Source organism: Ctenocephalides felis, unplaced genomic scaffold, assembly GCF_003426905.1.
Source record: "Ctenocephalides felis isolate EL2017-DRISC unplaced genomic scaffold, ASM342690v1 CF-g0.4_SCAFFOLD_03571, whole genome shotgun sequence".
NCBI classification, from domain to species: Eukaryota; Metazoa; Arthropoda; class Insecta; order Siphonaptera; family Pulicidae; genus Ctenocephalides; species Ctenocephalides felis.
Window position 1 is genome coordinate 48344169 of NW_020539725.1, and position 23115 is coordinate 48367283.

Genomic DNA, 23115 nt, shown 5'->3' on the forward strand with positions numbered 1-23115 from the left:
TACATATAATAACTAAGAACGATAAATCATCTTTTCTCTTATAGCTTGCTATTGTAATTTTAAGTCCACTATACGATGACCAAAATACTTCTACATTTTTCTATGCAGACACATATATCAAAATCATAGTACTCATGTTTGCTATTAATTCTATGCAATATTTGTCTGCAATCGGTCGTATTGATTTTTTATTTCAGATATTTATTCAAAGTTTAACTTTTATATTTAGTTTGTTGTACTTCAATTAATTAAAACTAATTTAAGGCAAATATACTATAATATAGGCTAAGGCTAAGCTGATAATCATTATTTGTTACTAGTCCAGATAGAATGATATTTGCAAATAAACATTACATAATATTCAGTAAAATAAAATGTCATAAATATATTTTTAGTTTTATTGATAGGACTTACAAGTTTCCATTTTCGATATCCATCTCCAACAGCTGGCGAAAACATAAACTTCTTCTTCCGCAAGATAGTAATGAAAGGAACGTAAATAAAATAACACCAATAATATATTTCACTTGTATTTTATAGCTAAAACTCCAATAATTAGAAATAAATAATTAAATTAAAAATAAATAACTAAATCTAAAACTAGAACTAGAAAAGTGAGCACATACTGCCAATCAGTAATGACCGCCAATTTTGCTGTCAAAATATAACATGAAGTTTTCCAATAACATGTCGCAAACAGCAATAATATTTTTATGTTGGTACAACAATATTTGATCGAATTAAATGAAATTTATCGATAATATGATTTGTCATTCACAAATTAAATCTATTATTGTGACTATTACTTTAAATATTTATACTAAAAATTAATTAAATAAATAGTTAATAAATAAATTAAACTAATAATATCTATGCCTCATTTTGAGAGACGTCATCGACATTTTGTAATTTAACAAAATTTTCTTTTTCTTTATCTAATGAAGGAATTTCCTGCGATAAATTAGGTATTTCTGAAGATTCATCATTCGTTTTATCATCTGTCATTGTTTTGTTATTGTTATCAGCTGGAGTCGTCGTAACGTTTTGTTTCGCCGTTTCATTTGTCAGTGGTATGGGTCGTTTGCTTCCATGGTCAGCATTAGATCCTAAATTTGAAATAATACTAAGACTAAATAGTAAGATCAAGGTACATCTAAATCAACTTTAGATGTGAGAAACAGAATTTGATACAAATATTTCAACTATCTCCATGAATATTCAAATCTAATTTATGTTTCAATTTCATACCTTGATTCGCCATGACGATAAAGACTTGATGTTGCTGGGCCATAGTTTGTGGTTTCTTTTTGTTGATGCCTGCAACAGATGACATTAGACCCGCCGGAAGTTGAATTTGTACAGGTTGATCCGTGGGGACTGGACGCTCCAAGAATGGTATGTAATTCGGAGAAGAAATAGCAACATGCTCTGGTGCAGCTGAAAGAATTATGATGTGAAATAAATATTTTAAGTTATCATAATAATTGAATATTTAAAAATGAATTTTTAGCAATCATTTTGAAATCCCGTTAAAATGAATTAAATCCGTTAATATAAAAATCCGTTTTCGTTGTGCAAAATGGCCGCGGTCTCAAAAATGGCCGCGGCAAATTTGAAAATTTAAAAATTTTAATAGATTTTGTCGAGTTATAATAACAAATAATTAATAAGTTTTTATCCACTCATATAGATCAAGAATTGGTCGTAAAAAATTAATAACATTTAATTGAAAAACATTTTTATTAATTTTTAGCAAAGTTTAAACAAAATATTCCTTCTAATAGGTGAAAGCAATTCTTAGCTCTGACAATAATTAGTCTTATCATTTATTTTAAATTTCAATTTTTGTTACAAATGCTATTAAAACAAACTAATAACACTAGATAATTTTGATTAAAATACAATAAAAATAACTGGCAAGTGTGTCCATTAAAACTCACCCATAGGAAAATCTCCTACATCGCTAGGACCTTCAGTAATAGTTGAATTGTCAATTGTTAAGCAGTTTGGAGGATATGTTCCTGGTGGGCAGAAACATTCGTAGGAACCTTCACTTGCCGCGCGTGAAACACATCTGCCTGGACCGCAAGTTTCCGGATTCTTTTCACAATAGTTCAGTTCTTTAAAGAAAAAAAAACACATAATAGTTAACATTATTTGCAAACTTTTTCATTAGTTACATATGAAATATCATTAAATGAAAATTATCATAAAATAATATTATGCCTAATTTTGAACCATTTTTAATAACTTAACATAATAACAAACTACATGCATTTTTACGAATGCTTTTAAAAAAAATTGCTTAGATTTGAGTGGATTAGATATCTTTAATTATATATCATTTCTGAACAATTTATTCTTTATTTTATGTGGCTATAAATTTTAGTTTAATATTTTATTAGTTAGTTTTACTAATCAGCAAAAAAAGTTTTTTTATAATTTTGTTTTATACTTTTACATAAATATTTGATTAATAAAATATGTATTAATATTAAAAACTAATATATGTTTAATTACATATGTCATTTATAACCGATATAACATGAATTATGAGTATGAAATTGAAAATATTCTAAGTTGATTTGCTTTATTCTATAAACAATACTATTTCTGATAATCTTGAAATAATTTTGTACTTATAATACACGTTCACTTTTGACATTATTATATATTACATTTGCAAACTGTACGAGCCACGCCCAATGATTTTAGTATTTAATTAGCATTTATATTATCTTGTTCTATATTTAAAGCATGGTATAAACGGTAACATATAAGTTTATTTTTCTCTATTTAGATGCAAACTAAAGTTAAAAAGTGGTTCACTAGATAAGCACTTACCACTTAGAACTCATATAACGTATAACTTTTTTAGGAAAGATAATTTAATATGTAATAAATAAGTTAGCTTATGGCATTAATGGGTGAAGGTATATGACTAACAGTTTACTTCAATTATGGGCAATTTATTTTTTTGCAGTTTTTTAACTACAATTTGTATAACACTAAATAGGTTACTATAATTATTTTGAAACTAATTTTGTTTTGTACGGTAAACTTCAGAAGGATATATTTTTTCATATTTAATAACATTATAACAAAACCTTTAATAATTTTATATTTAACAATATATCTTTTATTTTAGGCATAAAAAACACTGATGGAATATTACCTTCATCACAAAGCATTCCACCCCAGCCTTGTTCACATCGGCATTCCCAAGGTCTGATGCAAGATCCATGCTCTTTACTACAGCCAGGATAAGGATGACATTGTGTGCAATTTGGACCAGTCCAACCCAATCTGCATCTGCACTCGCCTGGACGTCTGCATGTACCTCGTTCGCGATCACAATTAGCTGCGCATATTGCTAAAAAAATAATTAAATAACTTTATAATCACAATAAATAACATAAAAATTGAATGAGTATCAACTGTTTGATTTTCAGTTAAGAGATTTTTTTAATTACTCACGTGTCTGACATAATATGCCTGTATATCCTGGTTTGCACCTGCATTCTAATGGTTTTCTACATGTACCATGCCTGCATCCTGGTAAAGTTTGGCATTCTGTGCAGTTTCTGCCCTGCCAGCCTAGTCTGCATCTGCACTCATTCGGAGCCTCGCAATAGCCTCGGGCAGGATGACAATCTGATCTGCATAAGGCTGAAAATATATGAATATGACATAAAAATACATATTTGACAGTGACTGGAATTAAATTGGATTAGAATAGGGTATATTGAATGTACTTACGTTCACTGCAGAAAATACCATCCCATCCAGGAAGACATTGGCATTCAAAACTCACGTTGCATATCCCATGTTGGCATCCTGGTAATGGAATGCATTTGTTACAATGTTCTCCATAAAATCCCAACTTACATCGGCATTCGCCGGGTCTTTTACAGTAACCTGCAATTATTCAGTTTTAATTAATTAGAAGTTAGAAGATTGCCAGTATTTGAATAATCAATTGAAAAAATTATAAAATCATGACAGTATAATAAATCATTAATTATTTACCTTGGAGCGGATCGCAACCTGGTCTACATTTAGGAACATCACACAAATCACCGGTCCATCCAGGTAAGCATCTCAATTCTCCATCATCGTCACATACATAATGGCTATGAGCATTCTGAGATGCTGGCACTTCGCAAGCCTGCAAGAGCAAAAATTTACTATATTCGTAAAATAATAAAATATATCAAGATTTTAAAAGCATTTGTCTCATAAAATCGATACGTTACTGATAGGCAAATGAACATTAACAAATAGTAGTTAACCTGCTCATGGCACTTTGCAAAAAAATACAAAGTTAACTCTCAATTTGCGTTAAAATTCCATCATCGCCTCTTATTATGTTGAGGATAATAATTGTTTGATTCTAACAATTTCAATTGAAAAAAATATAAATTTAATATTACTGAGAAGCTAAAATTGAGAACTGCAAACACATTATCGAAAGCATATCGACGACCAAAATAGATTTGTGCTTGAAATCACAAATAAAATTTATCAACAGCAATTTGTTTCTACACATAAACAAATTAAAAAAAAATTAGATAAAAGATATAAGTTAAAAGATTTATCTGACAGAATCTAATTAATATAACTATTAGTTTTGATATATTACTTTTCTAATTGTTTTCAAATCGTGCATACACTAATTATTTGCAAAATTAATTTCTAGAATTAGTCATTATTTACACGTAAATAAACAATTTGCTAAACAGTCCATTTGAGTTGCACAATTTGAAAAGTCTTGGATATCAAGTTACAAGAAATCTATATATCAATTTCTCATTGGTAATTTATTCTATTCTCCGTTCGCTTTAACTTTGTCGCTTTATAGAGGTCGATATTATAGAAAACAATTTATAATCAATAATACAAAGTCAATTTATTATTACGGTACAGAAATTATCGCTAACTAGGTGTTGTAGTGGACACATGGTACTGAAATTACAATATTATAAAAAAACTTTTTCTCTATATAAAGATTCAAATCTCATATATTAAAGGTTGAAGTACTCAATAACGCAGTTCACACTTTATATACAGAAATTTTATGTCTTATACGTCTTATTATGTCTTTCGCCAGTATTCTAATATTTTTATCAATACTTTATCAATTTATTATCATCATTTCACTAATTATCATCGAATGACAATGACAATGACCGATATGGTTTCAAATATGATATAATTCTTGAAGTTTTTGAAGCTTTAATGCATTGGCATCCACAAATAAAATTAATTATTCCTTTAATAAGGTAGTCATCAAAATTTACAATATATATGTTACAACAGTATTACTCAATTCTTTACATTTTAGGAATTGGAGGTAACATTTTTACCTCCACAATTTTATTGCTTAATTCAAATATTTTAATATGAAAGATATAAATCAAGTTAATAATAATAATAAAATTTGCAATTTGTTTTATTTGTTACAAAGGCATCTTGATTTAAATAAATCCGTGTTTGAGTCGATAGTTACTCGTGATCGATTCAAAAACATTAAGCAAGTAGTTTCGAAAGGCGTTATAAATATTATATATATATATATATATATATATATATATATATATATATATATAAATATTATGGGGCACACCTTCGCTAGTATTCACAAACTCGGAACAATCTCTTGTAAAACCAACTTCATTCAAACTTCAATTACTGCAAATTAATAATAAAATATTTCACAATAATTCGAAATTTTAGATAGAACAATACTTTCTCTAGTAATTATTTAATTAAATTATTATTTCGTCAGATTTTCTGTACGATTATCTTCTTGCTCCTAATGCAACGTATACTTTTACCAAGATTATGTAATAAAAAGGAAAAATAAAATATGAAAAGTATAATATCAGAATGCAAGTCCACTGTTATGATTGACAATTCTAACCAAAATAAGTTTTTTAGCATTATTTTTTTATCAGAACTACATATTCTATAAGCTGTGTTTGCGGTCTTACATTCTCAGTGAGAATTTCTTACCTGGTATTTTTATTGAGAGTGCAACCAAGCGGTCAACCACCCTTCTTTTTTATGTGTAAACTGTATTTATCTCAATTATATATATCTAATAGTGTTGGCATGTATGTGATGAAGGCTGCTTCAGCAATGCCCACAATAAGCGATGTTATAGTCCAGTCATTATAGTAAGTTCACCTCGGAATTTGAGATACCCAGCTGTAAGTCTGTAAATACTTGTATACTGACACCCTAAAGTTGTCTCAAAGCCTACATATGGTGTTGACACCCTACCATATGTAGGTTTTGAGACAACTTTAGGGTGTGAATATACAAGTTTTTACAGACTCACAGCTGGGTATCTAAAATTCCGAGATTCTTATCTAATTTAAGATTAAATGACTGGACTATTATGATGCGGTTATCGAGGTATGAGGTTATCGATTTAATAACCTTGAAAGAAAATTTGATATCATGCTGCCTGATATCGAACTTGGAATCGAACGCGGGATCAACCAAAAATAAGAAACACTCTATTATTTTTACCTGTTTTTTCCATTTTGGTACATATCTTACAGCAGGTAAAACAGCTGTGATGCAAATTGCTAATATGAGCGCCAGTTGCAGCGGCGACTGCATCCTGGAAAAGTAAAATACATATTTTATTTATATATCATATTATATATAAACATATAATAATATATGTTTTGCTTACAATTTTCAATATGTTTAGCATTTATATAAAAGTTCATACAAAATTCTTTTGATATCATTTGTGACTTAGTGATCAAAATCATTAGTGTATCATTTTGATCACTATTAGCCAGTGATCTATCAATGTGTCTTTCTAGGTCTACTTGGAATAGGTATAGAAAAAATTCTGCTTTCCATAATTTTTTTTACAAAATTTTAAGTAGTGTAATATTTTATATCTAAATTCAAGATTATCGACAAAATTTATATATCAATTTATAATATGCGGTTAAACAACACTTATAAGGTGATCATATTTTTTTGCATAAAATCCGGGACGGATTATAATGTGTGTGAGAGCGGGGGGGGGGGTACTTTGTCGGTGAACTAAAATTTTATTTGCACATTTATATGAGATATATTAAAAAAAATTGGAAATCAAAACATTTTTAAAAATCCGGGACAATCCAGGACAAAACACCTAAAACCGGGACAAATATTGCCTTTAGAAAAAGCCAGGACGTATGGTCACCTTAATACTTATTGCAAAATAATATTTGCTTAATCGATTCTTTACATCTCATATGTATTTATCAGTACGATTTGATTCTATTGCATTAGTCCACTAAGCAAATATAAATAAATCTTATCACTTTCAAATAAAACTTTCTGTAACTAGCGACAACCGGTATGGCAAACCAAGGCAAACATATAAATTAAAATATTTAATATTAATAAAGCAGCCATTCATACTATTAAAAACATTTTGCAACACATTTTAGTATATAAAAATAATTATATAAGTTGCATCAAACACGTTAATTATCGTTCAAAGTCAACTAAAATCTTGTTTGTGAAATACTTTTTCAAAAAATAAAAAGCAAAACGTTGACATAGATTTTTGCGAAATTAGCATTTGTCTATTGTGTTTATATAGTGTATCGTATATTCTATTGTTTTATCACCTTAATTTTTTATGAAACTAAAATGTACAAAACGACTAAATGTGTTAACGCTAAAATTGCGTTGGCTCTAAGGTCAAATTATAATTTATATTGAAAATAAAGTTTCAGTTTAATATACAGTCAAATTATAATTTATATTGAAAATAAAATTTCAGTTTAATATATTGAAGTTCCATTTATAAAAGTTGGTGGAATTTCTATGTGTATTAGAATAATTATTTATTATGGTTTAATGAACTTAGAGTTCACCTGATGCAGGAAATGACCAGGTTCTAATAAAAATGAGAAATATTTGTCGTATTAATTTGTTAGTGCACGCCAGCTGAGAAAAAGATCAATGAACTTCGAATGAATATTTATCTCTGGAAGTTCGACGTATTTTAGTTCGAATAGATACGTACGATTAGTTGCTAAAATTGCCGGTAAAAACGAAAATAGTAGATAATATAATAATAAAAACTTGCTCATAAAACAGTTCCAAAAATCTGATTAAAATTGTATTTTTTTTAAATTGGTAAGAGTATATACATTAAACAGCAATTAGAACTATGTGTTGTAAAGGATGTGATTGAGTAAATGTAAGGTGTTATAAAAAATAACCCAACGGATTTCTTTTATAATTTATTTTTAATTGTGATCACATATTTTAATGCCTCAAAAAGGTATTTTCACAGGAAATCATATTTAGATCTATATTTTCAAGTAAAAATGACAATTTTATCTTCTATATATATAAAAATAAGTCGGGTTTTCCTTCTTGACGAAATAACTCCAGAACGCACGAACCGATTTCGACAGTTTTGCATTCGTTGGAAAGGTCTCGGGCTCCGCAAGGTTTATAGCTAAGAAAATTAGTTGTGCATGGCATCGTGCCTGAATGCAAGCTGCTGGAACTACACGCATCGTAATTAAAAATTTGAGTAATGACATTAGTGGTAATTATCAGAATTATGCTTGGTTAAGTCAACGAGAAATTCTTGCCGCAAAGAATAATGATGATCACGCACTGAATTTCACAATTCAATCAAAAATTGCTGGCGATTTTGTGACATACCAATAATTCCGACTGGTCTTCCGTTTGACTTCAAACGATTGCAATTTCCAATTCGCCTTGCGTTCGCAATAACAAGTCGCAAGGCCAATTGCTTAGTGTTTGCGGAATAAATTTCAAATAGATTATTTAGAAAATCATTGTTTTTCACATGGGCAGTTATACGTTGCCTGTTCACGAGTTGGAAAACCATCCGCTTTGTTTGTGTTAAGGTCAGACCAAAAAACAAAAATTGTGGTTTACCAAAGAGCACTTCAATGAAACGGATAATTTACTTAGAGAAGTTCAACTATAAAACACTTCATTTTTGTAATCGAAATAAATTCATTACTGTTGTATAATAAAATCAAATTTTTCCTTTCCAAATATAAAACAAACGAAAAAATTCTTCATCTTTCTCACGAAACCATCTGGTGGCGAAACGGAGTTCGTCGGGTTTGCTAGTATAAATATATTTACTAATTCATTAATGACATTAGCATTCCACATTTTCTCGATTTAAAGCAATAAATCGAAGAAACAAGACCTATTCTCTATGTAGTGAATACAGAACATTCCTCGACCATATTTTTAGTAATTAGTTTAGTATAATATATATATATATATATATATATATATATATATATATATTAGAGCAGATCTATAAAATAAGGGATAAAAATAAGATACTTTGCCGAAGAAACCATATCTCTAAAATGAATTCTGATATCCCGAGCATTGACCCAAAGATTGGAGTCAAATTTTGAAAAAATCCGTTTTGGCTCATTTAGAGCGTCTCAATGGCGCCCAAATGTATGACTGACCTCCACTAGTTTTGTAAGGCCAAGTCCGTGATTCACCCTCCGAGACTCCCACTTCCTGGAAGATCTCCCATACAAAAATTGCGAATAATCATCATTTTTTCTTCTTTACGTAACAAATATTAAAAAATGTTTTTTTAAAACTGATTCTTTCCAGATCATACATGCACATAAAAAACTTTTTCAAAAAAAGAAATATTTACATGTTAGGCCATTTTGACTTTGAGAAGCTATTGAGAATATAAAACATATCGCTCCCTGGACAGTATTAGATTGGCCAATATTAGTTTCTAATACTACTTTTAAATATTAGTTTTTTTTCGAAACTGGTCTCGTGTAAAAGTGTGTGGACATGTAGAGTACATACTATTGAATATGTTCGCCGGTCACAAGCCTTGCTCGTTCGTCATACGGTATGTTGAAACTTTCACCAGGTGCGCTTTTTCAGTGCAAATAAAAAATCAATCTCTAAATATAAAAAAGTACAAAAAGGTGTTCCAGTTCTAGTTGCATTTGTAATTATTTCCCGATATTAATAATCAAATCCCAATAATCAAAATAATTGAACCTTATGTACTTGCGGAAACTTTGGAATTAAAGCTTCTGGAAGGAAAAGTTTGTTCTCGTAAAAAATCCGATTTGCTAATTTCATGTTTTATCAAATTATTAAGTTATTCTAAATCATTTGAAACCAAATTTGGTAAAAGTGTTGACATTTTCTCAAAAACGGCTGCCCCGATTTTAAAAATTTAGAAGCCATTCGATGAAGCTCGATAAGCACTCGTGTTGGTTAGTGTTTCAGGAGGATCGGTCAAGTCATTTCTTCAGAATTAGTAGAAAAGGGCAAAAATTTTCGTCAAGTTTTTGTGAAAAAATCAGAATCCATTTTAAAAACTCCTAAACTATTTGAAAGATATCATTTGCTAATCGTGCTGTCTAGTCTTTCGGTCAGTTCTTGGTCTTCTTGAAAATACTAATATATTAGATATGATAAGTTTTATTATAAAAATTAATTAAAGTTGAAATTGATCACCCTCGCTTTTAGAAAAAAAAACGTGTAGAGGAAAGTTCCCAAGTGGCGGACACCTAAAGGACTCTACAAAATGTTTATTAAATTATGATTTATGTTAGATAATAAAGTTAGAAATCAAACTAAATTAACAAAACCGCATTTTTTTTTAAAAAAAATAATTAAAACTATTAATCAAACTTTGCAATAAAAAAATATAATTTTAAACAGTGGCACCTGGTACCGGACATTTCAAAATTGATCACATATGTAGCCATCACCACACTCTGGAATGTGTGCACATGTGTCTTCGATGAATATTCTTATATATTGCAAAAAAAAGTCACTATTCATCCACCCTTTTGGCTGGGCCACACCGATGCTCTCAGCTAGTACATTCATAAACTTTTCATTCTTTGACTAGGAAATACAAAAAATGTGGGTATGTAGTGACCGTTAGCACTCACACAAAATAAAATTAAATAATTGGAATGAATTACGTAAATTCTAAACTCGCTTAAATAATACGTGTTAAATAGAGTGTCCGGTCCTTGGTGCCGTCCGGCGTTACGGGACTTCCCCCTATTTAAACCATTTGTCGAAAATAACTGATATGATTTATAAATTTATCCAAATTAAATAATGTGAAATAGTGTCTCATATTATACTGCTCTCAGTAACTCAGTATGCTTACATATAACTCATAAATTAATATATTGATTTCTTATTGATTAAGCTGAATATTTACACATGACGGAAAGTTCACAAATCCTTAAGGTAAAAATGCCACCTAGTTATTATATTATATAGCATTCCAAACTTCGAATGTATAAAATATATGTAGAGTGTTTACTTTTATTACTTTTATTTTTGACAAAATTCAAGTAACATTCTTGTTTTGCATGAAATGCTCTTCTACAATTCAAATATGCAGAGTTTCATGTCTGAGACATTGAGAACTGCTAAATATCTTTCTAGTGATAATATATTTTAAACAAAATATTTATAAATCGATTGTAAACAATAATAAATTGTTATGCACATCGATTAAATTTCTGCATTATGACATATGAATAGCAGATGTACTACACTGAATAATGTCCAAATTATAAAATTGGTTTTAGAATAAATGAAAAATAATATAAATTCTGGTATATTAAGTGATAGTACAAGGATAGTACAGTAATAGATCTTTAACGAAAGTTGTCTACTATATTTTGTTCAAAATTATCATCATAGAAATTAGTTGTAACTTAAGTTTGGTAAGATATAACAGAAAGATATGTTGCAAATATATTACTCAATTATCTCAGAGTTTTTTTTTTATAAACATATGTAGTATTTATCTTTAAACTCATAAACGCGTGTAATTGTTGGTGAACTAAGTAAAAAGCTTGTACTCAGTGACCTATATGACAAGTGGCACATTGGATAATTTTTGCGACTATTTTCTCCGCTACGACGGAATTAAAACTTTTTTAAAAAAAAATGCTAATAAAAAATGACATTAGAAATCATATTGAAAGTGTGTCAAATTTTCTGAATATGGAATTATTGTAAAATTACAGATAAATTTAATATATAACTAAAAATCTAGAAACTAGAAGAAACTTGTAGAAGTTATGAATTTCGACTTTTTTACCACTGATTTATTTATGCATCCAGATTTTTGTGGGTGAGGTACCATATGTTTTTATAATTGTCTATAATCAGAAAATTAGCCAAAATTAATCGACTTTCTATTTCACTTTTAAAATATTGAAAAATTATTTAATGTTAATACTGTAATTTCGTTACAAATCATATTGTTTATAATAAAGATAATAAATTTGTTAATTCGTTAAGTAGCCATCAATAAACTTATATAGTTAAGTCAATATATTTGTTACAGTCACTTTTATAAAACCATAACTGATATGATTTATTTAAAATGACCAAAAATTTAAAAGGAGACTAAAAATCGACGGTTGGTCTGAAAATTGTATTTAAAATTATGAAAAATTTAGAGGTTTTTGACTACCAATTTAATATGTACACAGAAGAAATACTATAACAATAACAATAACGAAATGTCAAAGATAAAAAAATGCTGAAACCTATTTACCAGTGCACTTTTGTTAACATCCCGTAGAGAAAGTTATAGTAATAGCAAAAAAACGCAAAGAAAATGAATTTTTTTATATATCTTTACGTTTCAGAGGTTTCTAAACATTTTGGCATACCATAGAAAAAATGGATGCATGTTTGTGTGTGTGTGCGTGTTCGGATACAAATTTTCGTCGATGATTTCGGTTTGAATAATTTAAAAAACATTCGATTCATATCGATAAGATCATATTTCTATGGGTTCCGTAACATCGTTTATCCGTTAGACGGCGACGCGGCGCTTACGCGCTTCGATATTTCATCTCTTTGCAGGTAAGGCAGTGCGATTGCTTTGAAAAAAGACCAAAATTTACAAAATATTTCAAAATAAAAAGAAATTTAAAATTTCTCAAAAATCTTAAAGTTTAAAAAAAATTAATCTTTTTCTAAAAAAATTAATTTTTGGTGATTTGTGTTTTGAAGTTCCAGCAATTTGCCTTAAGGCACGATGCCAAACACCACTATAATTTATAATTAAGATTAACAACGAAATTTTGCAAAAGTTGGATTATTTTCAAATAGGTTTTGGAAGTGCAAGATGCGCTTTTGATTTTGTCAAGAGTTCCTTATAGAAAACATCAACAAATGGAAAAATAATTATAATAGTTAATAAACAATAATAATATACAATAAATCAGTCTTCAGTGAATATTAAACTCAATATTTATATTCACCTTATTTTGAAAAATAATATTAGATACTTGTCGTATCTCACTGCTATATTATAATATTATTTCATGAAAACCATAATTATTTTTATTAGATTTTGAACAAGCAATGTTCATAGAGACGCTAATACAAAGAATAGACATATTACATGAACAATGGAAATTAATGTAATTAAGTAATTAGTAGAGAAGTCAGTGAAAAAATTTATTCAATTTAATTTAATCGGATACAAATTAACATATAAAAATATAAATTATATAATTAGCTAATGAAATAACGCATATTTTTTATGTTAAAACTTATTATGTATTTTAAATGTCATACCTTACATATAATCCACAACAATTTTATACCACGATAATTTAAAAATAGCACTTTCAATTACTAAACTTCATGGAAACTGAAACACATAAAAATATTTGTTACAACTTTTATATTTTCATAAATATTGAGGTAAAATATATTTTTAATTTGACACGAAGTTTTAACTACTTTTGAGTTATATTCTTTGCAGACACTGAAGTTTGAAACTGACTTCTACCAACCTTAAAATATTTATTGAAACTCTCTGAAGTTGTTCAACTAAATAATAACAATTATTAAAATGTTAATTAAGTAATTATTGAAATAAAGAAAATAATCACACTAAATTTACTCATGAATTATCGATTTATATTATCTTTTGATACCGATCGATGTCGTGATAAATATTCACAGATGAAATTTCCGTCATCCAACAATATCGTCTTTAGCGTCGACAGTGAACTTGACCGCGAGACACGATTAACTAAATGTTAAGGAAGAGAAATTTCCTCTTCGTACGTACGTGGGAACAAACACACCGACGACATATCAGATAACTTTTCATGCCCCTTCTCACCTATCACCAAATAAACAATTACTTTGAATTTATTGTTTGAAGAACGACTTAATGACACAATTTCGGATGAAAGTGTAACTAGTTGTGTATGGCATCGTGCCTTAAGGCAAATTGCTCGAACTTCCCGTACCGAAATGTTCGAAGAATATTAAATGTTTTCAATTGAGAACTTTAGTCTTTAAATTAAAATCTGATTTATTTTTTAAATCATTCAAATTGGACGCTTAGTTCTCTCAAAAGCTGCCACTTTTGCACATTTAGCTCTGTATCTTAGAAATGGCTGCCTTTGCCAAAAACTTTATCACCTCTTCTTCTAATCATTACAAATTGAATGTTTTTTAGATCATTCAAATCGGACACTCCGTCCTCTCAAAAACTCGATTTCTATTTTCTACACTCTTTGCTCCGTAACTCCATAACGGCTGAACCTGCCTTTGCCAAAAACTAATCAGCACATCTCCCTATCAATAGGTATCGAATATTTTTTGAACCATTCCAATCCGTTGATCCGTGCGCCCGATTCATTTTTTCTGAGGTATACCAAAATGTTCAGAAACCTTCAAAACGTAAGAAAAGGGTAGAAGATACAATGATAAATAGCAAAGAAGAAAAAAAGAAAAACAATGAAGTTACGTTGAAAAATACATAGAATAGGATAAAATATGAAATAAAAAGAAGAATAAGATTGATGTAAGGAAAATAGTATGAAACTGAAGAGTGTATTGAAATTGAAATATGTTGTAGGTGGCTAAATGCTCGAGTAAGCGAGGCCAATAAAAGTAAAATAAAATAAAATATATAATATTGAAGATATTGATTATGCATACTTTATATTTATAATAGAAATAAAAGAGCTTACCTTTCAAAACTGCATTAATCTGGAATCACAAGTATTTGCATGTAGGCACTTCACTCACAATCAGATCACAAAATAAGTTTTTTCACAAAAATATAAAGTAATGAAAAAACACTAATTTAATATTAATTACAATTAAAAAATAATTATTTACGTTTTTTATTAACTAAATGTAACTTACGTTACTTAAACCATAAATATGTTTAGTTGATATAAAGTAATTTTGATATTGAACAAAACAAATGAGAGAATAATGAAAATTATTAACTTCCCGTAGGGTAAGTTATTGTAATGGGCCGAAAATCGAAATTGAAAACTTTTACATTTTTCGACGTTTTGAAGGTTTCTGAACATTTTGGCATACCTCAGAAAAAATGGATGTGTGTGTGTGTGTATGTATGTATGGATACAAATTTCCAGTCACGTTTTCGAGCGCACGGATCAACCGATTTGAATGGTTCAAAAAACATTCAATTCCTATTGATAGGGAAAAGACTTGATTAGTTTTTGGCAAAGGCAGGTACAGCCGTTACGGAGATACAGAGCAAAGAGTGCAGAAAATAGAAATCGAGTTTTTGAGTGAACGGAGCATCCGATTTGAATAATCTAAAAAACATTCAATTAGTAATGATTGGGAGAAGTGATTACAGTTTTTGGCAATGGCAAGCCCAGCCATTTCAAAGATACAGAGCAAAATGTGCAAAAACTGGCAGTGTTTGAGAGAACTAAGCGTCCAATTTAAATGATTCAAAGAACTTTCAGCTTGTTTTAACAAAATAATTGATTTTGAAAAAAAAAATTATATAATTTTTTTTTTTAGTTTTTTTTTGTACATCAAAAATAATTCAGATTTTATTTTTAATTCTGACTATAGTTCTAATATACTTTAAACAAATAATTTCAACTTTGCAATTCAGTTTATATAATTCTTATAAATATTAGACAATGTTACAATACAATATTAATAATAATCTATTTGAAAACATTCAGTGTTCCTCGAACATTTCGTTACGGTACGGGAAGTTCCAGCAATTTGCCTTAAGGCACGATGCCATACACCCCACTAGTTTAATTTATCGATTATTAACTTCCCGAAAAATTTACTTGCTTGTTTTATGTTTTTGCGACGTTTCAAGTAATTTTGAATCGCTTGAGACCAAATTTGGAAAAATATGTTTTCAAATTATCAATTGTAACTTCGCCATGATTAAAAATATATGCGCACATGTACGTCTATATAATTCTTTGGTTTCATATTAAAAATTAATAGCGGATCTTAATTGTAGTTTATAGTGACATCATATCATACCTTTCTAACTAGTGCTCATTTAATAATTCGTTTTCTCAGAATTTGCTATTAGCATATGCGTATACACAAATTATATATTTGCAATATCCCATATATTAAAAAAACATTGTCATAAAAATTTTACAATTCGCGAAGTGGGCCGGAACTGAACTATAAAAAGTATTTATTCAACTGATCAGTTAATTTAGCAAAGGAAAAAAATAGAATAAGAAATAAAATTTATTTGTCAAACTTGGTGTAAGAGTAAGGTGACCATACGTCCCGGATTGGCCGGGACAGTCCCGATTTTGCGCCTTGCGTCCCGGCTTTTTCTAAAAGCAATATTTGTCCCGGTTTTAGGTATTTCGTCCCGGATTGTCCCGGATTTTTAAAAATGTTTTGATTGCCAATATATTTTTAAATATATTTCAACTAAAAAAATTGAACCAAAAAAATGAGCATATAAGTTTTTAGCTCAACAATACGCTACATTTTTAAAAAAAAATTATTACTAAAAAACGGCTCAGACGATCTTTGTCAAAAATTGTCTTTGTATTAGTTTGAAATACGTGTATGCTGTAATTGGCCTCATCCTACCTACACAACTTTTAGAACCTCGCTCTTCTTGTCTTGGGCATGTTTTTGAGCATAGTTTTTAAGAGCATTATTTTAGCAATAGTCAATTATTATCAGTAAAAAAGTGAAACAAAATTTTCTTTAATTCGCTTTATAGACTAATATTTTTGCATTTACAGTTATAAAACGTGATGTAGGCCGCGCACAATGGTACATTCATCATACTTCAGCTTTCCAATATTTGCATCGCGATGAGACATACATATACAAAATTAATAACACTCTTTGTGTTATACATTTTATGGAGAGTTGTATTTCTGAAAAATTTCCAACGGTTAGAAATTTGTTCACAGAATAACATGAACCATCAAAAAATCAAGATTCGATATTTGCGTGAATCAAAATGAATTGTGTCGAGAATGGGTCAAAACGGAATTTTTCAAATTTTATCCTTTATTTTTGGGTCAATGCACGGGAGATCAATAATCATTTTACAGGTATAGGTTCTTCAGCAAAGTATCTTATTTTAATCCCTAGTATCAGAAAATTCATATACCTTATATGTTTTACAATATAAGGTATTTGTAAACAATTTCTATAGAGAATACAAAAATTGTTATTTCAAACATTTAAAAAAAATTGATATAACACATGCAACCCGTTCATTAATGATTTTATTAATGATAAATAATATTCATCTAGCTAGAACATCCTATTAAAATTGATTAAATCTGTTAAAATAATTTGACATTTGATATAAGAGCCACATGCAATTGTTTCATTTAAAAATGTAAAGTTTCCAGGCGATTTTAAAAAAACTTCTCACCTTTGCCACAATTGCTAATCCTCTGGATTAGCAGAAATATTTCAAGACTAAAACTGGCCAAATCGGTTACGCAATACATCTCCCAAACGGTTTGGCCGCCTTTATGAAATTTTATAATCGCGATCAGTATGACTGAGAATTTAACATCTATTTTTCATACCCTTAGGTATGAAAGGTTGGCCACTCCTAAGACATTATTTTCCTATTTTGAACCAATATCTTTTCTTTCATTTTTTTATAAAACGCAATCAGAAAATACATAATATAAGCATTAAATTTTCACCCTCCTACCACAAACCTCCTATCCTACTATCACCTTGTGATATTCATTTTAGTAGGCTTATTTTTCCTTTATAATATACCAACTTGTATAAATTATAATATCATTAAATCAAGTTGTTGTTTAAAGTACTAAAATTAAATTAAGTTTGAGAAATAATTTATTTAACTTTCATTTTCAAATTATATCCAAGAGCCGGCTTATTATCTTCGCTGTACAGTTAAGAGTGTGTTTTGAAAAATCGTTGCTAGGGCACGATTAATGGGCGCTTTCATTTAGTAGTCAGATTAAAACGTGAAATGAATTGAAAATTACAATAACATTTAATAAAACAGTATTGGAATTATATCTACATACATTTTTTCATTTATTCCTTAATTTGGAACTAATTTCATCATGTTTTGTATAAAGATATCGTGATATGAAACACGATATTGAATTTATATGAAGATAAAAATGAAACAGCAAAATATTGAATTAAATAATAGTTAATAAATTTATTTTACATTTCATTAAGTGGATTTATAAATTTCTACGTGATCTATTTAACATGTTGTGACATATAAAATTAAATTAAAAATCGGAAAAGCACGTGCTATCAAAGTGAAATGTCAGATTCCGAAGATGAATTTCATGGTCAGCAGAAAGTTTGTGTCATTGGCGATTCTAATACTGGAAAGGTGAATTAATTAAACTAGATTTAAATAGAAAAAAATCTTAACCGAAGTTACTATCGTTTGTATGCTTCAGAAGTAACTTAAACAATACCCATCATAATGATAAGAAGAGAATTAATAATAATATAAATGCTCAGTTGAAAACTCTTCCACGCCAATTACATGTTGTTCATTATTATCACATTAGTTAAATAAAAAACATATATTTTAAAAAATTATGTTGAAAAAGTAAAGATCGCCTCAAGGCAATTCTGAAAAAATTGAACAAAATAGAATTTTTAATCAAATTAGAAAATTATTTCATCTTAAAATTTAAGTTCCCGAAAATCAAGTAATAACTATTTTAAAATTTAAAGTAGGTGTCAATTTTATATTAAATTCACTAATTAATATAATTATTTATATGAGTAAATGTGCTTCCATCCAGTCAGGGATATCACCAATGAGATACTTTAACTCATACTCATAATCAATTTTATCTTTTATGGATATAATTTATAAATTATATCCATAAGAGATAAAATTGATACTTTAACTCATACTCATAATCATTTTTATCTTTATGGATATAATTTATAAATTATATCCATAAAAGATAAAATTGATTCTTTAACTCATACTCATAATCATTTTTATCTTTATGGATATAATTTATAAATTATATCCATAAAAGATAAAATTGATTCTTTAACTCATACTCATAATCATTTTTATCTTTATGGATATAATTTATAAATTATATCCATAAAAGATAAAATTGATTCTTTAACTCATACTCATAATCAATTTTATCTTTTATGGATATAATTTATAAATTATATCCATAAAAGATAAAATTGATTATGAGTATGAGTTAAAATATCTCATTGGTGACATCCCTGCCTGGATAGAAGCACATTTACTCATATAAATAATTATATTAATTAGTGAATTTAATATTTTAGACCAAACCTACAGTAAATTATTATACTTTGTGGTTTGTTGCACGAATAAAATATTAGAATAAATGAGAATTATCTGTCCAAGTTATTTTAATATATTTTGTAACTCATCGGCAAGAATCTAATTAGATTCATTTTTTTTTTTCTAAACTAAGAAGATCTCATTGGAGTTCTTCTTGGGTTTCGCACCCGAAGATTGTCAATTTCGCTCATAGGAATCTTTATGTATTGCTGAATAAAACAGAGTTAAAAAAAATATTCATTTTGTAATTTTCTTTATCAGACTAGTCTAATTCGTCGGTATTGTGTCGAGGATTCCTGCTTCAATGAGCAGGTCAGCCCGACGGCTGGTGTCGATTTCTATATACGCGAAGAAATCGTTCTACAATGCAAGGATCCCGTGAAAAATAAGAATAAAGAATTAAGGACATCATTGAAAATATGTGATATTGGAGGAAAATGCTCGAAGGGAACAAAGATGCTGGCTAGCTATTTGCATGGAGCCAATGTATGAAAGTATAAATTAGATAACCTAATATATAAAATCACATAGGGTAGGTCGGGGCACAAAGGTCCAAGTTCACTTTTAGTTATTATACTGTGAAAACTAACTACAGTTAGTTACAAATACCCCGCATTACGTACTTAACACGTTCCGGGGGAAAGCTCAATGTGCGAAAAGCGATTTTCTATACAAATACATAAAAAATTTTTTAATTCCTTCTGCAGTTTGAAATGTGGTCATAGAAAATAAGATATATTTTACATATAATTAGGACATTTGAAAAAAAATATTACTGATTTACGAAATAAGTTATTATCAGAGTCGTACCGCTTCTTACTTTTGTGCTATTTTAGCTTCTGAATTTTTAAAGAAACTGTCGATAGTTTTTTCTTTAATTCTCTTCTTTAAGACCTATCACAAATGTTATGTAAGCTTATCATTGTTCAACAAGAATTCTTACGCGATTTTTCTAAATTTTGTCATTTGGTCCTCTTATATCTTAGAAGCAAAAAAGACTACTATTTTGTTCTTGATTTTAAATGGAATTTACATGATGATAAGTGTAGGACAAAAAAGTCCACTACTTAGTTTTTAATTTTTAAAAAGATTTTACCAAATGATACATTATTCAATCAATCAACTTTCCTAGATTATCATTTTGGTGTATGATGTAACCAACATGAAGAGCTTTGAAAATTTGTCCAAATGGATTGAACTCGCTAAAAATCAAAATGTTGGAAAAAACATATTTTATGCAGTTTTGGGAAATAAAAGTAAGTTGACTTTATAATTATAAAGCTATTGAGGTTGAAATATATTATTTTGTTAAATTAATTTTCACAAATTATGTTTATATGACAATCTTCAATATAGCTTTTAGCTATGTAATCCCAGGATTATATAATAGAGAGCATGAATTATTCTATTATTTCTATCCACTTATAAAATTAATGCCATAAAGCAAAGATTTAACTTTAGTTACATGGTATGAAGCAAAGATTTAAATTTAGTTTTTTTTTTTCAAATAAGAAATGATTAAGGTCATCGTAACGAAACAGTTGGAATGAAATGCTATATTGAAAGTGCCAGAAATATATTCTGATTATATAAGTATACACTTATAAATCAATTATTATTTATATATTTATTATTGAAAAATATTCATTTAATTAAAGATGATTTAGAACATCAACGAGCAGTTCGCTTGGATAAAACAGAATCGTTTTGCAAAAAACACGCTATTCAGGATTATTTGTTATCTGCCAAAAGCGGCGATGGGGTAAGACTTTATACCTAATTTATTAGCAATTGCTAATAATTTAATAAATTAAATTCAATTCTATTTATTAATTTTTAGATAACCTCGGCTTTCCATGATGTCATAGCAGCATACCACGGATTCCAATTAATTGAAAAAAACTTGATATTAACACAGAACAAGATTGTTCCAAGTGAAAATGAAGAATCAACAATTAATGCCGCACATCAAAATGAGACCAATGATATAAATAATACAGAACATAACAAAAAGTCAAAAATTTCTACTGTATGCATTTTACAATAAAATAGACTAACGATAGCCTCTGTTCTATTATTTCAAATCGGGAATGGTAATTTGAATACCCTCTATATGTTGGGGGGTATTCAATGCAACTTTAATATTATTTTTATTTATTTCTAATAACAAATGTATAATAAATTCAAAAATAATCGTTAAAATTATTTTGTCGATTTCAATAAAACCATGTATGGAGTTGTAAATTCTGGTCTTATTAAACAAACTAAAATATTGGGGACCTGCAACAAGTGGTTTTATCATAAACATTAATTGAAGATTGGATCAATAGCCCTAGATTTTAGAAAATACTCTGTGTCTATGTGTTAGGCTCAAAAATAACTTAGATGTATGGAAAATTTGTACATATTAAATAAACTGCTACTTATGAATCACTTATGAATTGTCACATATCGGAAACTTCATGCAAGTTGCCTTAGGACAAAATGCCACGTACGACTAGTTAAATTATTTTTTTTAATCAGAACTACTACGAGAAGAATTTCAGATTTACTAGTCTGTGTTTTTTTTGTGAAACTTTGCATGGTGACAGAGTTGATAGGAAACAAACCCCTTAACTGTCAATAGAACACATCCAATTTTTATATACTGCAATTAATTTTTATAATCAAACCACTTATCATCGTACGTGCGTATAGTTAGCAGCACAAGTACCTAGCAGCAAAATCATTATTAGTACTATAATATTATAAGGGTTGTGTTCCTTCTATCAATTCCGTTGTCATGCAAATTTGCATCAATATCCCAGGCGAGTAAACCTGAGGCTAATAAATAAAAATATAATAAAACAGAGTTCTGATTTAAATGAAAATTTAATTTGAACATTGGTCAAGTCTTACAAACCTTGGCACATTGATTCAATTTGTCTTCAAATTCTCTATAATTAATACAGAAGACATTTCTTCTTCAAATATAAATGGTATGCTGCTGCATTTCACATATCCACATATATGTACATAAATACTTAATTACATGAATAAAGTACCCAACACTATGCAAAAACTGCTGCAATTAGTAACAGATATAACAAATAATAATTTTTATCAAATGAAATAAATAGTTTTAATATTGGCAAGTTTACACTTTTAAATAATTCATTTGCTCATGACAAATAGGTTCTTTTTCACAAAAAAACTTGACAGTTAGCTGTCATTTCAAATCAGTTGCATCTTGCTGGGTATTTCATTTTCTATTGCACAATGGTAAAAATAGTTGCTTAAATATTACATAAATGCACATTTATATACATACACATATATACATAAAATGTCTTTCTACTTATATTTATATATTATAAAGTTATAAAATTTACATTAAAATTACGAAATATTTAAATTAGGCCCCAATATATACCCTCAAACAACAGGGTGAACAAAATATATATTGA

The 23115-nt window shown here is 28.4% G+C and overlaps 2 protein-coding genes across 2 annotated transcripts; one reads left to right on the top strand and one right to left on the bottom strand.

The window, feature by feature from the left end:
* Positions 1-870: 870 nt before the first annotated feature.
* LOC113386187 (delta-like protein C) lies at positions 871-22796 on the bottom strand. The gene is made up of 9 exons (XM_026623983.1): positions 22572-22796; positions 6538-6631; positions 4030-4168; positions 3760-3918; positions 3478-3669; positions 3176-3373; positions 1941-2120; positions 1249-1437; positions 871-1106 (listed from the first exon to the last, which is right to left on the bottom strand). Exons 2-9 carry the CDS (start codon positions 6628-6630, stop codon positions 871-873), a joined length of 1386 nt encoding a protein of 461 aa, XP_026479768.1. The 5' UTR covers position 6631; positions 22572-22796.
* Positions 18638-21716, top strand: LOC113386188 (ras-related protein Rab-28-like). Its single transcript, XM_026623984.1, has 5 exons — positions 18638-18709; positions 19931-20155; positions 20802-20925; positions 21328-21431; positions 21510-21716. Exons 1-5 carry the CDS (start codon positions 18638-18640, stop codon positions 21714-21716), a joined length of 732 nt encoding a protein of 243 aa, XP_026479769.1.
* Positions 22797-23115: the final 319 nt, after the last annotated feature.